Source organism: Protopterus annectens, chromosome 11.part0 (genome assembly GCF_019279795.1).
Source record: "Protopterus annectens isolate FY-2018-M chromosome 11.part0, PAN1.0, whole genome shotgun sequence".
NCBI classification, from domain to species: domain Eukaryota; kingdom Metazoa; phylum Chordata; order Ceratodontiformes; family Protopteridae; genus Protopterus; species Protopterus annectens.
The window spans coordinates 62,935,351-62,954,074 of NC_056745.1; the positions used below are offsets into that span (position 1 = coordinate 62,935,351).

An 18,724-nucleotide genomic window follows, 5' to 3' on the forward strand; every position below is an offset into this window, starting at 1 on the left:
TAGCCATGACTTTGTGGAACACAGATTTGACTTACCAAGTACATCTGCAGGCACAATTTCTGCCAGGAAAGATAAATACTCTGGCAGATGAACTAAGCAGAAACCTCATGGATCCCCACGAGTGGAAATTGGATCTACAAGTCTTCAGCATGATAACAAGGGAATGGGGATGCCCAGAGATAGATCTATTTGCCTCTCCTCACAACTACCAACTAAAAAGATTCTGCACAAAGACTTATCACAGACAAGCATGGAAAGTGGATGCCCTATCTTTCAGCTGGAAAAGCTTAGCAGTATATGCCTTTCCTCTACTGCCTCTCCTCCCCAAGGTACTCCTAAAGGTCAGACAAGAGAAGCCAAAGATGATATTGATTGCCCCAGGCTGGGCCCACCAGTACTGGTATTCAATCCTAAGGAACTTGTCTCAATGCCCGGCTTGGCCCTTGCCTCAAATACCTCATCTACCATCCCAGCAAAACAATCAGATCCTGCACAGCCAGCTAAAGACCTTAAATCTGGCAGCATGGCGGATAATGTAGTCATACAAAACGTGCCTCTCACTAAAGCTGTGATGGATGTCATTTTGGAGGCCAGAAGGCCTAGTACCAGAAAGTCTTATGCTGGAAAATGGAAGAGATTCTGTGCTTGGAACCAGGCACAAGGAATTGACACAGCTATACCAAATATTCCTCAGATTTTGCAATATTTAACTGAGATGCTGGACAAAGGCCTATCCTTTTCATCAATTAAAATCCATGCCTTTGCAATTTCGGCTCATTACAATACAGAGCCACCAATCTTTTCTCATCCTTTATTAAGACAGTACCTCAGAGGAATCAAAAACTTAAGGCCTCCAAGGAGATCACCAATACCTGCACAGGACCTCAATTATGTCTTGGAAAAACTCACCCTGCCGCCTTGTGAGCCAGCCGCTACTGCTGATATAAAATTTTTATCTTGGAAAACAGCTCTGCTCCTAGCAATAACCTCTGCAAGATGAGTCTCAGAGCTACAGGCTGTCATGGCTGTGGAACCTTTTATCATTTTTTATCCAGACAGGGTTTCTCTGAGGAGAAACCCAACATTTATGCCTAAGGTAGTGTCCAGTGTGGCTCTTAACCAAGCTATTCATCTGCCTACTTTTTATCCAAACCCACGGAATAAAAGGGAGAGAATTCTGCACTCTTTGGACGTACACAGACAGCTATGCTTCTACTTGAACAGAACCAAAGCTTTCAGAAAGACAGAGCAACTACTAGTGGCATATGCTGCAGGATCACAAGGAAAGGCTATCTCAAAGCAAACTATTTCTAAGTGAATAGGCCACTGCATTCATTTCTGCTATTCACAACATGGCAAGCCAGTGCCTAAGGGCATCAGGCCACATTCAACCAGAGCAGCAGCCACTTCAGCAGCCTTCCTCAGTGGAGTACCAACCAAAGACATTTTAGAGGCTGCTACCTGGAGTTCAGTGTACACCTTTACAAAGCACTATCATTTACCACTCTACTCTAAATCCAGGGCAGGCTTTGCCACTGCAGTCTTGCAGGGCCTCATAGCCGCTCCTAATTTTATATTAGCTCCAGCCTCCCAACCATAGCTTTGGAATTCAACCCAAGTGTAATGACTGCAACAGTGAAACACGAAGAACATAGTACAGTTGTGTGCACTTACCATAAATGTAGATGTTCGAGTGTATTCACTGTTGCAGTCCAGGTTACCCACCCACCATCCCTCATATCTTTGCTGGAACTTATCTGCACATCTCTACTCTATACAACCTATGTGGTGTATTTGCTTGTAGTTTAAGTTATAACATATTTTGGTGCATGCATGTTTTATTGGCATATTTTTTTAGCCTACCCTTTTGGGGGCACCTGACATCTGGGGCAAGAAAAACTGAAGAAAATGGTGTTGGCTGCATCTTTTATACCCTGGTGCACTGACGTCAGGGGAGAGGCGACAGCAACCGACGCCGGACCTAGACTTTGGAATTCAGGCCGACTGAGGGTAGTCTGCCAGCAGGATAACCCAGGTGTAATGGCTGCAACAGTGAATACACTCGAACATCTACATTTATGGTAAGTGTACACAACTGTACTTTCTGTGGACCATTATTCTGCTGTGGTGACCCTTAACCAGGATAAGCCGAAAGACAAAGAAGAAGAAGTTTATCTGCTTGAAATCTTCAAACAGGATATCTGCATTCAAATTAGCCAACCAAAATGCTTAAAATGGGTCAAATATGAAAGCTTCCTGCTGATACCTGAAAAAATTTTTGTTGAATTCTATGATGAATCGATCTAATTGTTTTGACAGTGCATTACTATTTGACCTGAGGGTTACAAACTTCCTTTGTTTCTTATAACATGTACTGTAAAACCATAAAGTGGATGGGCGTAATTATCTAGGATTCATTGTTTAATTGATTGATAATAAAATACCTTTTTTCATTTCCTCAGGTCAATGGAAAGGATCTTTCAAAAGCTGCACATGATGAGACAGTGGAAGCACTACGAAATGTTAAGGAGCCAATTGTTGTTCAAGTTTTGCGAAGAGCACCGATTGCAAAAGTCCATGCAAGTTCCCAGGAAATCCATCTCATTGATGCATGCACTCAGACAGACATTACTTTTGAACACATCATGGCCCTTGCAAAAATGCGGCCATTAACTCCTCCAGTTCCTGATATCTGCCCATTTCTTTTATCTGACAGGTATGCAGCATGCATTATTAGTTGTTTAATCCACTGAGTATTATTGCATGAATTAATGCACGTTTAATTATTTTAATATATGTGGAAGTTATGTTGACCACTTAAAGCTATATATCCTTAAATTTTAAATTCTCCTAGGCTGGGACTCATAAACAGCCTGTTTAGTTACCTCTCTGTTAGATACATATAATCGCTCCGCTTGTTCTACATGTATAATATGCTGATAAATACATCAAAAACTAAGCATCTGAGATTTGACCTAAATTGAAAGGTGAACTTTTAATACAGCACGCAGTGATTGAAACTGTAGACTCATTTAAGGACCTGGGTATATGGTTAGATTCAGCTATGAATTTTTCTAATCATATCAACCAATTAGTTAATGATAGTTATAGAGCTATAGGTTGTATAAAAAGATTTATAAAGTCTAGGAAATCAGAAATGATGATGTCATTGTTTGTTAGTTACAGTAGACTCAAACTTGAGTATGGAATAACAATATGGAAACCCTATAGGAAAACAAGAATTAGTAAACTGGAAAGAGTACAGTGGAAATATACCAAGGGCATCCATGGATGTGAAAATTTAATTTATTATGAAAGACTAAAGTATCTTAACTTGTACAGTGTCTCTTTCAGATATCTCATGCTTGAAATATTTGTATGTATGTACATGTGCATTGACTGCTCTTTTAGAGAAATTTTTGTTTTACTTAAGATCGATTAGTCTGTCTGGTGTGCCAATAAATTAAGTCTGCATACAAGAATAATACAGCATAACAACCTAATCGACAATCTCTGTCTGATTAACATACAGGAACACTGTACTATTACAAAGCAGAAGTAAATACTGTACTTAGTTTGTGATCTGTACATTGTTCTCGCCACTGTTCATCTACTCCACTGCATGTCTTTCACATAATCAAATGCTCACTGTCGTATCACTTACTGGAAAATATTGTAAATATCAAATAAAATGCTGCTGTTGTAACTAAGTGACTAATCCCATCTCATTTTATATCATTTGGATTAATATAAAAAATATTCCAACAGTAGCCTTCTGGTTAGAACCATCAAAGAGTCTGATATCCTGAGACAGAGCAAGAACACTTATTTGGAATTCTTTTAACACCCACTTGTATGGAGTGGTTAAATATTTTTCCACTGTTGTCTGCCTTTAACAGTCCAGGATATGTTTCCCACAGTTTTCATTTCTCTTCTCTTTGACTTTGTGCAAGTCATTTAACCAGACATAAAACATCACCAAAAAGTTAGTCAAGGTTCCGTATGTCCTGTCAGCCAAAACAACTAAAGGAAGTGTATTATTTTGTTAGCCACAGTCAAGCAATACATGGGATGTTTACAAATCCTAAGAGAGTTGTAGATGTATGAAGTTCACACTATTAATATCTGCATAAAGTAATACGGAGTATGATCAGTTCATACCTCAATTAAAAATTAGCTTAAGGGTCTGCATTAGAGCATGGGATTATAGTAAATTGTAAAGTAGATGTCCAATCACCATCGTCATAAGGATGCTGAATGAATTATAGCCTTTGAAAATGTAACCTATTTATTATTCATTTTATTTATTTATCCTTTGTTGACTGGGTTAGTCCAACTAGGCTATTGCCCTCTTTTCAGAGGAGACTCAAGGTGGTATTTATATTACCTGGTGAAATTTGACCAGGCGTCAGAGGATTTCCCTTACTCTTTTTGATACATACCGTGGGGACTTTACATCCACCTGAGTTACCACCAACTCAAGCAGAGGGCAGCTTGGTTTAACTTCTCATTCAAAGGACACCAGACTCAGGAAGTACAGGCATAATTAAATAATACTACATAAGTCAGTAGCGCATCACAGATTTAACCTCCTGCATTCTCCTGCTGCATCATAAACCAGTCATTATAAGGAGATAAAAATGTGTGTCTGTGTGTATATGTGCATGTGTTTCTATCTATCTATATATCTATATATATATATATATATATATATATATATATATATATATACACACACACACACACACACACACACACATATATATATATATATATATATATACACACACACACACACACACACGCAGAGACACACAGATATATGTGTGTGTGTGTGTGTGTGTGTGTGTGTGTATGTGTGAGTTTAGATACTATTTTTTAGATGTCAAACACCCAACATACAGCTTAGGAGTACTTCTGAGTTTTGGCAAAAAAAAATGTAACATGCACAGTGTGTATACTGTGACTATAGGTCAGATAACATAAAGGATTATGACTGAGTTGCTGATTATAATGTATATATTATTTGATTGAGACATCCTTGACAAGAAATTCACTTCAAGAGCAAAGCTTGGCATCCATGTTGAGAATGCACAGTTCATTGTGACTGGAGATCTTGTTATAATTCTTTGTAGTCCATGGAGAAAAGTAAGATTAGAAAAAAAAACACAGTCTGTTGTGGTGGCTTTCAAAGCCAGTAAAGCAGTGGGGGAGTGGTTAATGTCCTAAATTGTCTCCTGTCTAAGGGAAGCAGTTTAATTCATAATGCTTTGTGTACTTTAGCAGACAGCAGGCAGAAATGAGAAATAAAAGTCTTTTCATGTTCTCATGTTGCTGTTTACTGGTTAGAGCTGTCTGCGACTCCATGTTAATAGCACATAGGGGTCTAAGCAATAGAGTAGTAGTGAACCAGGATGTAATTTACTCGTTTGTTTGAGGATAATCACAGCTCTCAATGCATTATATACTTATAGCAACCTTTAATGTTGACAATCACCAAATGACTTATTATATGTTGATATAGAACAGCTAATTTTCTAAGAAACTCAGTAGTGTCCATATGTTCACTCTTTAAACCCTAAATATTGTCCTTGAAAATGTATTTACATGTATTAATGTAAAATTTATTAAATAAAATAAATTAAATTTTAAGGAAGTCTTCAGCAGATATTTGTTTTCATGTTTGTCTATCTAGTGCGAGTATGAGTGAGTAAGTGAGTGAGTGAGTGAGCATATATATGTGTGTGTGTGTGTGCATGTCTGTGTGTGTTTATGTGCATGTGCATGTGTGTGTGTGTGTGTGTGTGTGTGTGTGTGTGTGTGTGTGTGTGTGTGTGTGTGTGTGTGTGTGTGTGTGTGTGTGTGTGTGTGTGTGTAGGTAGATAGATATAGATATATGTAAATTGGATTAATTCACATCTTTGTGACATTTAGTTCATCTTAACTTTTTGATCTGAAACACAATTAATTAAGCTTATTATCAAAAAAATGTTTAGCCTAAACCCATTTAATCAACAGTTAGGAACTACTGACAGATAAGTTCTGGAAAAATATCATTGCCGGTATAGTTTAAAGATTCCCTGCTTCTGAGAGATTTCTCCCTTCTTAGAGTTGTTGAGGCCATGGAGTTGATATTCAGTGAGTACGGTAGTGCAGGTGGGTTTGTCTCCCCCTGGCAAAAAACACAAAGTTAATTTTTTACCCTTAAATAATAAAAGCTTTGGCTAGATAAACATAATAGGCTGTACTGAATTAATAGGTACATTGCCTTCTAATAAATAACTTTTTACATTTGAACATATAAGGATTATGAATTTTAAAGCTTATTTGGGATGTTTTTTTAAGGATACTTGAATTTTTAATATTGTATTAGAATGGTGTAAAAGAGATAAATATTTATGGATTTATACAACTTAATATAAGATAACTTCTTGGGTTCAGTAGTAAAATGTTTATGTGTGCCTTTAACATTGCAACAGTTGAGTGGATTTTACTTAATTAATTGATTGCTTGATTGGAAGAGCACAAGCTATAAAATGTATTCTTGGTTTTTAAATTTGTATGTTTTTTATGGTCTGAAGAAGTTGGCTTATTATATGCCAATGAAAACGCTTACCATTAAAGGAGTTAGTTTCATAAGTCTGCTCACCTTTTTTGTTTTTACCAGTTTGTGGTTTGTTGTTACTGTGTAAGTTCATTCATGGCGAGCAGCATTGGAACAGACTCCCAACCTCTCTTTACACAAGAAGAAGAAGCTTCCACTTCATCGAGAGGAGCCTCAGAGGTGAATACCATGGGCGATTTAACAGCTTTAGTCCACCAACTACTGAACTGAGTTAACACACTCACGCAGCATGTAGAAGCTGCTAACAACATAGGAACTTCCAGAATAGCAAGTGGAAATACACCGCTGTCCTCAATTCCGGCTGGGCAACCACAGATTCCTTCGCCAACACCAACGGTGGGATCTACGCAATCTGGAAATGTATTTCATAACAATGGAGGTCTTGGTAACCAGAATACCAACTTTCAACCATCAGTTACTCAACCTAGGTTAGCACCGTCACCCAATGACATCCCTTCTATGGGTATGTATTTGAATAATAATAACTTTTTTGTTAATAACGATGGTTCCGGACTTCCTGGGGAGACATTTGATAACAGTAACTCTATGGTTGGACACTTGAACGAGTTTGATACAAAATTACTTAAATGTAGGAAATATCAACTCGAAGTGTTTTATCTGCAAGAGTGTGTCAATAAAAGTATTGTGCCAAAGGGTTTACGCCAGTGGCATTACCCCAATGGCTTAGTAAATAAATCCGTTTTCCATATTGAATTGTTAGCTTTATTCAACCATCAAGGTTAGAGTTTATAGATACATTGATAAAGCACTATCTTACACAAATATCTAACTTAAAAGTCGACTTGGAATTGCTTGAGCAGACTATCAAGAACGCACCGGACTTTGATTGTTACAGATATGAATATTCCAGAATTTTTACTAGTATTGATGCCAGTATTTCCAAAGGTATTGAAATTAAAAGAAAAAAGATTAAGAGAGACCTGAATGCCTATGCTAAAGCAATAGCTTACCCCCGCCTCCTTTAGTACCTGACACAATAGCTGCACAAGTTAGACCACCTAGTTTAAATTCTATGGGTGGAGACACTGTCTTGGAAAATGAGGATGATACAAGCATTCCCCAAACAACAGAAGTATGCCAAAGTGAGCGCATTCACAACTAACAACAGCAGAATGGCACAAGATGGCATCCAAGTTTTGGGGTTTGGGGGCTTTAACACAAATAATAGGTATGACCAAATAGGAGACAATGACCAGCAGGGTTTTCAGAATACCCATCTCGGCCAACAACAAACAGTGCAGCCAAGGCAGAACAGGAAATCAGCTCCACAAAGGAGGTGTCAAAACAGAAGGAGGAGGTAGCCCATTGCATACCAAAAATTGTGGTGAACACAGAAGGAGACTTCCATATTTTTAACTTTAGCTCATTGAAAGTGGATAAGGAAATGGCTAATTTGTTTGCTAAAGGGCTGACTTTTGTTCCGGACCATAGAGCTGACATAGTCAAAACTGTTATAGACTTGAAAATGTTTGTCCGTAAACTGAATTTGACATGTGAGTTAGGACAAAGCTCTGGTCTTATTAATAATTTCAGAGTTTCTAGTTTGTTCAATCCACCCCTCCAAACGTCTTTGGCTATGTTTGAGAAAATTTGTGAAATAGATATTAGGCATGCACTCGATTGCAGAGTAACAAGTTCTAACAAGAATAGAAATATTAACGAATGTGAACGGGATATTCTCAAACTGCTAAATATATGTAATGTGAGGGTTATGAAACCCGACAAGGGAGGGGGGCTGGTGTTTATGGACCAACAGGTCTATCAGACAAGAATGCTCAGCCTTTTAGATAGTGATGTTTATGCAAATGCAAGCCAGAATGAACTCACTGGGGCATGTAACAGAATAAATAGCATGCTGAGTGACCTTTTGTTAGAGGGGAGTATTGATGTGGATTTGTACCACTTTTTGAATATGCCAGGCCCAGTAGCTCCACCACTGCTTGGTTACCCCAAAATACACAAGGATGTTAACAGTCCACTATTTAGACCTATAGTGGACGGTAGGGGTTCAGTGACGTATGTTGGTGCCAAATTGGTAGATTCCAAGTTAAAACCATTTGTAAAAGCAGAAACACAAATATGCCGAGATTCCTGGCATTTTGTAGAAAATATTAACGCATTGGAATTCAACAAACATCATATCTTTCTAACGGTTGACATCAAGGACCTCTATACTTCTATTCCATATGATATAGGAATAGACTGGGTTAGGGAATTCCTTTATTTAAAAGGTATGGAACATAAAGTAATTAATTTGATAGAAGTTCACCTTGAAATAATTTTAGACAACAACTACGTTCTTTTCTTAGATAAATTGTTTCTCCAAAAAAGTGGTATTGCAATGGGCTTCCCATGTGGGAGTAGGTTTGCAAATAGTGTTTTGGCATTCTGAGAAAGATCTTTCCTATTCAATTGCACAACATACAAAGAACATGTAGCCTGGTACACAAGGTACCAGGATGACATGTTCTTTTTGTGGAAGGGACATATATATATGATTAGTGGGTTCATATCTGAAATAACTTAATTTACATCATTTTTGGAGTTCACATACCAAGTGGACCAAAATGAGGTTAATTTTTTGGATATCCACCTTAGTAAGGATTATAACAATGGGCAATATACATCCACTATAGATCGGAAACCTACTTATTCCAACGCGTTCTTACATTTCACAAGTTGCCATCCGCTCCATCAGAAAAGGGCAGTGGTTAAGGGGCAGATGGTAGGAGCAGCGAGGATGGTGTCAAAGTTCAATGACGTTTTACAGGAATGGAACCTACTCAAGTCAATGTTCTTGAAAAGAGCATACCACTTACCATTAATCGACCAAGTTATGGAGGAGGTATGTAATAAAAGACTATCGGATTATTTTCAACCTTTAGTCCAAGACAATCAACATCATATAACCTCAGTTGTAGCGGGTATTGATAACACCTCTGAGAAGAAAGAGGAAGGTTTGAATGTAGCGATCAGTTTTTTAACAACTTATTCTCTTGATGCGGGGAGCATCAAAGAGATTATTTGCAAAAATTGGTCTCATACAACAGGACAATGATCTATCTAGAACTTTGGGTACAAAACCGTCTATAATATATAGAAGAGGTTTAAATTTGAAAAATTTAGTGGAGAGACCAAAGAGAATAGTAAGAGGTCAAACCGGTATGTTTAAATATGGGAGGTGCACCCACTGTAAGCATATCAAAGAAACTAACAAGGTTACTATAAGAAATAAGACCTACCAAATTTGGGGCAAACATACTTGCGATTCCCAAGGGGTTGTATATGGGGCTGTCTGTAACCATTATGAGGCCTATTACATTGGTAAAACAGAACGTAAATTTAAGCAAAGAATATACGAGCACCAATACAGTATTGATAGACGGATTACTACAAATGCCCTAGCAAGGCATAGTATAGATTGTCCAAATCACAAATTTCATCTTGTTATACTGCAAAAGGTAGACCACAACATTAGGGGAGGCCCATGGCAACTAAAACTAGAAGAAACAAATTTGTACGATAGCATATATTCTGCCTGGATTAAACAAATATCTGTCTATCAAATGTTTACTCAAAATAAAAGCTTTGGATAGATAAACATAATAGGCTGTACTGAATTAATAGGTACATTGCCTTCTAATAAATAACTTTTTACATTTGAAGATATAAGGATTATGAATTTTAAAGCTTATTTGGGATGTTTTTTTAAGGATACTTGAAATTTTAATATTGTATTAGAATGGTGTAAAAGAGATAAATATTTATGGATTTATACAACTTAATATAAGATAAATTCTTGGGTTCAGTAGTAAAATGTTTATGTGTGCCTTTAACATTGCAACAGTTGAGTGGATTTTACTTAATTGATTGCTTGATTGGAAGAGCACAAGCTATAAAATGTATTCTTGGTTTTTAAATTTGTATGTTTTTTATGGTCTGAAGAAGTTGGCTTATTATATGCCAACAAAAGCGCTTACCATTAAAGGAGTTAGTTTCACAAGTCTGCTCAACTTTTTTGGTTTTACCAGTTTGTGGTTTGTTGTTACTGTTTTACCCTTAAATGTCTAAGGCATTATTGTTCAGTGTTTCTGATCCTCAGGACTTTGATGTTTGGCATTCAGTTTTAGAACCTTCTAAGCAGGGAATGCTGCAGAATGAATAGTAATAATACAATTCAACCAGATAGAGTTCTGTACATTTATAAAAATCTACTGAACGGTTGCTAACTACAAAATCCCACAGATGAAATTTTACAGACAGAACTGGCAACAAAGGATTCAACAGCTCTTCCACTCGACGACTGTGCTGGCAATGTTTTTTTTTTTCGACAAATTGTGTTTAGATCGAATATTTTAACAAAAAGGTACTATTGAACAATTTGTGTTTTAGATCAAAAAGTTTAGGATTGTATTCACACAAGTTTGCATATACCCATATATGTGTATTTATAGGTGTAGTACATAAAATCGAAACCACCCAAAATTGATTGTGAAAACATCAGCCTCATAATGTCAAAACACTATTGCTGATATGCCAGTATGCCTGCACTGAGAAACAGCTTGGTTGCATGGAAAATCTTAAAAAAATCACAATAAAACATTGCTTTTTGCTGGAGAACAAGTCCCCCACCATGCACCCCTCCCCCCACTAATTATATATATTAAGCCAGAACTTGCACAAAAATGGGGAAGGGGCATATTCTTCAACCTTGAAAAGTGCACAATCTCAGACAAAATAAAGACCTCCTATAAATATATATATATATATATATATATATATATATATATATATATATATGTGTGTGTGTGTGTGTGTGTGTGTGTGTGTGTGTGTGTGTGTGTGTGTGTGAGTGTATACGTACAGTCTACTGAAATTGATCAAATGGTCATAATATCAATAGTGAAAATATCCCTGACAAATGATGACAGAAACTGACCTTGCTCCAAAACAGCATGCACATCCAAAACCATGCGTTTGTAGTGGTGACTCTCCCCCACCTCCTGCTACGTTTACACCAACTCCGAAGTCACACATTAGCAAGCAAAGGGCATATTACCTTTTTGCTATAACAGCAATTTTATTGATATTTTGTGTTTCACGTTTTTTCTTAATATTTTGACTGTTGATATTGTGAACTTTAGATCAGTTTCAGTGTACATATATACATTTAGAGTTTCATCCTTATATCAGTTTTAGTGGACCTATATGTGTACATGTGCACATATATGCAGAAGGGCAAACAGTCACATGAGTAGATGCTTTTTACTGATGAACATTTACTTTAATGGTAGTTTTGCCAACAACCCTTTGAATGAGATTACATTGCAGAGGGATACATGAATAAGTTTTAGCTTCTCCTGTTTTCAGTCATTTTAGATTCACTGTAAAATGATCACTCTTTTTACTTTCACAGCTTTGAGCATTTGCTGCTTGCTGATACAATTCTAAATATATATATTGATATAAATATAGATATTTATATACCATCTCTCTCTCTCTCTCTCTCTCTCTATATATATATATATATATATATATATATATATATATATATATATGGGTCTAGGACACATGCTCGACTAGCATATGTCCAAATCACAAAACATTGAACACACATACACGAAAGTGCTTAACATCGAAAAGCGCTTCCGTGTATGTGTAGTTCAAAAAAAAATCTATGTTTCTGCAGAGGGGCTTTGCCCCCTGCACCCCCCACACCCCCCACACTTTATTCTCACTCCGAGATCGCACTACAGTGGGGAAAAGCACTAGTCCGATCTACAAAACAGGCACACATGCACGGAGGTGCTTTTCGATGTTAAGCGCTTTTGTGTATGTGTGTTCGATGTTTTGTGATTCGGTCATATGCTAGTCGAGCATGTGTCTGAATCCCATACATATACATATATATATATATATATATATATATATATATATATATATATATATATATATATATATATAAAGGTATCTCAAATGTCATGTGCTGGACAGCGGATAGTGTGCCTTTAAATGTGTAAAAAATAACTCATGCATGTACAATTCTATCCACACTTGTCAAAGAATGATATTGGTAAGCTAATAATAAGTCAACTGTCTGGTTGATATTTACTAAAAGAAAGTTGCCTGATAGAAGCAAGATAAAAAGTTATATCCTTAGGAATGGGTTCACTGGGGGGGGGGGGTGATTCTAACTTAAGATTTAGGACTACTGCAGTTCAGTTGCCCAAAGAGAGTTTATAGTGGATGTAGCCTAAGACATATAATTTGATTTTATTTGATAGAGTTGAAGGGAAAGTCTGTTAAGATCTACAGCTGTAATTTTTTTTTGTTTGACTGTGTTCAAAGTTTTTAATTTTTTTTGGATGAAGACTTAGCTAAGAGAGATACGTTTCATAAAGAGGTTTTACCTTTATTCTTAGCAGGTGACTAATGTAATTAAAACTATAACTTCATTAACATTATTCAGTAGGAATGTTAATTTGTGTCTGTTAATTTAATAAATGAACTAGATATGACACAGAATCTACATTTTAAGAAACTATTTATAATCCAGTGCTAAGTCCTATGATTGATTTCTTTGAGAATGTTCATGAAAATATTAGGGCCATGATTTCAGTGGGTACAAAAATATTTTTAATACAACTTAAAGAAAGGAAAGCACTGATCAATTTAATTGCAAAACATGTCAAAGATTCTTGAAATGTGATAAAGACGGCAGTTTTGGTAACGGATTCTGAAATGTGATAAAGGCAGGACAATTTTGGTAATGGATTGTAAGCATTACATTCAAAATATGTAGATTTTTTTTTTTGGAAAATAGAAGTAGCTTTTTGAAAGTAGAAAGGGTTGATGTTAATAATGCAAATAAGGATATCAAAACATCTTTAGATTAAATGTTCCATTATTGTATTTTATTCCAAACAATGACCCAGCACTGATACACAGTTGAATAATTAAGATAAACGCAAATAATATCACAAAATATGTTTAAGTTAGTGCTTTCAAGTGAGTTGAAATGGATACTCACTTTTAGAGCACATCCAGGGAGGGAGTTAAATAATTATTTATCCTTGAAGCCAATATTGAAAAAACGTAGACTAAAACATGGAAGAAAAGTATTTTAAAGGTTTTGTTATGTAAATTGATTAATTTACATTTTTAATTGCTTGTTATTTGTGACTGGTTGCTTGAATTTTAAACTGATTATAAATTGACTGTTACAATTTTGTAATAATGTCTGAAGAAGCGACTGGTTCACGAAAGCACTAACTTATTAAACGTATTTTGTGATATTATTTGTGTTTATCTTAATTATTCAGCTGTGTATCAGTGGTGGGTCTTTTGAAATAATTATTACTTGGTTCATGCTCTGGCACTGTTCATCACAATGGAGTTTGTGTTTTTGTGGATATATTATTGTATTTTAACTGAACACACGTTCCATTTTTGTTGTACTCCAAATCCTGTATACCCAAATTTTATCTGAATATGTCTAATCCTCCTTTTAGAGTTAATCTCTTAAAATGTTTTTAAACCATTGCTAGACACCATTCTATCATTTATAAAGCATTCTTTGGATGTTATTTTAAAACTCAAGAACAGTGGATTTGATATGAATTGGATTTTTTTTTTTTTTACTTTAGACAGTAAACCTCTACATAGTGATAGCTTGAGACACTAGTTCAAGACATATTATTTCAAATGTTAGCAAAAAGATATAGTTAACAAATGTTGAGTTTAATTTTTCACTTTCTATTAATTTTCAAAAAAAAATATTTTATACTTAAAACTGATTTTTCCCAAAATATCATGGGTAGCTATGGGTGCATCAATGGAGCCCACCTGTGCCAATACTTTTAACTGAGAAGAAACAGTTGTACTTCATTTAGTTTTTAAAAATAAAATTGTTTTATATGTAGATTTTCTTGATGGCATTTTCTGTTTGTGCAAGAGTACTTATGAAGATATTGATGCATTAGTTTAACAACTTGGGGTTTGAGGTTGGCATAATGGTTAAGGTGTTTGCCTTATAAACACAAGGTGCAGGGTTTGACTCTCACATGGGGTAATTGGCTAGGCTTAAAATTGCCCACAAGGGCAGTTAGCCTAGTTCTAACCTATGAACCTATGAACTTAGAAATTCCATTGATTTTTTTTATATATATATATATTTTAAGTGCAACAATTCAAATCAAGGTATACAGTTTTTAGATAAGATGATTTTAAGGGCAAATTAAATGGGGATTTTAGTAAAAGATTATTTAGGAGAGCCTGCAAGAGTAATAATTTAGTTCATTTTAACAGCAGACATCCCAGGAAGATGAAGCTTAGTATTATAGAAGGTGAAGCCATCTGAGACGGGAGGCTAAACATTGGTGAGACTGCATTTTTACAGCACATGCAGCTATTATCTGAAATTTTCAGACATAGGTGGTAATACTCCAAAGTATACAGAAAATCAAATTAACATGGTCAAAAGAAACAGAAGCACTTGGTATAAATGTGCTATTACAAGAGGACTACATGATTTGATTAGTAAAATGAAACCAAATACAATTAGAATGGGGATATAATTTAGCACTGATGAGTTGCATTAAAAATTATTATTAATAACATAATTATTCTTAATAACAGGAAGATTTTGCAGATTAATCCAGTTATAAACCAGCTGACAGGAAGTGATATTGACTTTTACTACAAGACAGATCCTAATCTGACATGTTTTTAGAGGCAACAAAGATGTGCAGCTGAAAATAACATCACAAAGATGAAAATGTTCTTCTAAATGTGAAGAATGCAAACTTGGTAAATATATGTCTGACAGTCCATATTTTGTATATTCATCAACTGGGTTTGCCAAGATTCTGAGTAAAGAACTGATTGTAAATCAGAACAGCCATCATGGGAAGAGTGGTGCTAAGCTGGGACAATGCTGGAGTATCCTGATGGATGAGAAGCCAATGAGGTAGATGTCACTTCCAAGGCTCACTAGCACTGTACAGCTGATACACATCCTGCATGCAATAAAGTGCCCTATACCTGCTGATTCACATAAGTGCAGAGCTTCAGTACAGCAAAGTGCAAGCCAATTTTATCAGGGAGATAAAGGATGGAAAGAGTTAATAGGAATGTAGAAAAGGAGACTGTAGCAGGCAGAAGAAAACAGTATCAGCTCTAAGGTACAATAAGGGAGGGGGGGAAAGGCAATCTTTTTGTGGACTAAACAGTCTTATTTTCAATACATGAGGAAGAAGAAGTGAAGCTGGGGGAGGTGGAAAGGAATGGCTGAGGAATGAATACAGGGTGAATAGAAAGTAGTAGGGGAGGAAATGCAAACATAAAACACGAATACAGACAGGTCAGTATACACATGGTGGATGGAAGCTGACTGACAGAGGGTGTATAACTGCTGATAGAGAGAGCTAGAGAAGCTACAAGGACTGACATAATAGGTTGGAGAGCACCTGGATGGGGTAAGGCAGCAGCCATAGCAGGATGTCAGATTGGCTCACTGGATAAACCACAGACATTAATCACCTCTGTGAGTGATGTCATGGGCAGGCTGTTCCCCTGGGTGCCCAGTGTTCAAGATCTGCTAGTCAAGTGACTTAACCAGCCATGTCAGGAGGCACTTTATCAAATTGAGGCAGGCATCCAGATCTCAGCATCCATCAGGTAATACCAACTGCCACAGTCAATTCTGAGAGATGATGGAAAACACCTCCAATCCTCTGTAAGAAGAGGAAAGTCCAATCATCTCTTTAGTAGTGGCCACAGAGGCCACTATTGATCTATCTGAGCCACCTTCTGCACAGATACCTCTGTTTCCAGGCAGACTTAGTGACCCCTGGTGAAAAGACAACAAGTAGCTCATGCTAAAACAATTGCCAGTACTCTACAAAACACAAGACAACTGGACCTACAGAAAGAGGAGAAAAAGAAAATATACATACACGCATATGATATGCATTCAATGGCAGCTGCACACTGGGTGTCACACATGGTATATGTGCATGTCTGCATGTACATACATGCATATGATATGCATTCAATGGCAGATGCACACTGGGTGTCACACATGGTATATGTGCCTGTCTGCATGTACATACATGCATATGATATGCATTCAATGGCAGCTGCACAGTGAGTGTCACACATGGTATATGTGCCTGTCTGCATGTACATACATGCATATGATTTGCATTCAATGGCAGCTGCACACTGAGTGTCACACATGGTATATGTGCCTGTCTGCATGTACATACATGCATATGATATGCATTCAATGGCAGCTGCACACTGGGTGTCACACATGGTATATGTGCCTGTCTGCATGTACATACATGCATATGATATGCATTCAATGGCAGCTGCACACTGGGTGTCACACATGGTATATGCACCTGTCTGCATGTACATACATGCATATGATATGCATTCAACGGCAGCTGCACACTGGGTGCCACACATGGTATATGTGTCTGTGTGCATGTACATGCATGCATATGGCACACATTCAATTGCAGCTGTACACTGGGTATCACACATGGTATATGTGCCTGTCTGCATGCACATACATGCGTATGATCCACATTCAATTGCAGCTGCACACTGGGTGTCACACATGGTATATGTGCCTGTCTGCATGTACATACATGCATATGATACACGTTCAATGGCAACTGCACACTGGGTGTCACACATGGTATATGTTCCAGTCTGCCAGGAAAGTCTCTCTTCCCTTCTGTGACATCCTGCCATGATCAACGCATGCTCTTAGGCTGCTGTAAAATGAACTATGCACAGTTCAATACACATGTACAATATGTAACACAAAAATTGGAAGATAAATATTTATAGTACATGTCTGGCCATCCCTCCCTAGCATCTAACCCCCACTGCTGAAGCAGGTCTGGATGGCACCATCTTGACCCCAGATCACTCCTTGATCTGAGCATGACATTTGACATACATTATTGGAAGCACAGATCAGTAATCAAAGCACAGACAGCAGCTGCTAACAACTTTGTGGAGAATATAAGTGTGTTCTGTGTCTTGTGGAGATTGTATGAGTGCCCCATGGCTGGCTTGATAAAGTGCAACTTTGGTACAGTGGCATGTAGTATGGGAACATGGGGCTGCTGATCAAGTATATGGTGGCAAATGTCCCTTTGGTGGGCAATGCAAAGAGACACATGGGGTCCACTATGCAGCACATGGCCATGGGAGGATACAAGTATGAGGTTGCTGGGCTCACATACACACAATAGATAGACCACTGTTTAGACAGCATTACTGTCAGCAATGGATACCCAACCTGCCACACCTAGTTATTGTGGTTACATGGTCATCAGCAGCAAGTTTTCTCAGGGTCTACACCTGGAATCTCTCACTGGGCAAATCCCAAATCTTTTTTATAGGATCATAAGAACTACAAGCCAAGTAAATCTTAAGACCATGTCTACCTTACCAAATATCACCCTCAAGTTGTACTGTCCACATGCAAGAAGGAAACAATGCCATGCTGGGGACAGACCTGATGGTACCCATCTAGTTATCAAGGCTAATCTTTAAGGAGGCAAGGATGACACAGATCAACTAGTGGGAGGCAATTGTACCAGAGCTCGACCAACCACTGAGTAATGATCTTTCATTCCAACCTCCTTGTTTTAATATGTTGGAAGTTAAAATCCTTGCCACAGCTGTCTGTGTAGCAATTATTCCTATGAAGGTAAAAGAGATACATTACAGAAGGATTTTTGGTGGCATACAATGCAAGGCATAGATCTCTACATACAAGTCTGTAATTGACAGTGTATATGGTGGCACACAATGCAAGGCATAGATCTCTACATACAGGTCTGTAATTGACAGTGTATATGGTGGCACACAATGCAAGGCATAGATCTCTACATACAAGTCTGTAATTGACATTGTATATGGTGGCACACAATGCAAGTCATAGATCTCTACATACAAGTCTGTAATTGACAGTGTATATGGTGGCAAGCAGTGCAAGGCATAGATCTCTACATACAAGTCTGTAATTGGCAGTGTATATGGTGGCACACATTG

General features: G+C 37.1%; 1 protein-coding gene across 2 annotated transcripts in view; it reads left to right on the top strand.

The window, feature by feature from the left end:
• The window catches only part of PDZRN4 (PDZ domain containing ring finger 4), a 953,431-nt gene that overhangs the window by 618,862 nt on the left and 315,845 nt on the right, over nucleotides 1-18,724 (top strand). For both annotated transcript variants that reach the window (XM_044087444.1, XM_044087445.1), the window contains exon 2: nucleotides 2,463-2,716. In XM_044087444.1, coding sequence (XP_043943379.1) covers nucleotides 2,463-2,716 — 254 coding nt within the window. The remainder of the gene's footprint in view (nucleotides 1-2,462; nucleotides 2,717-18,724) is intronic.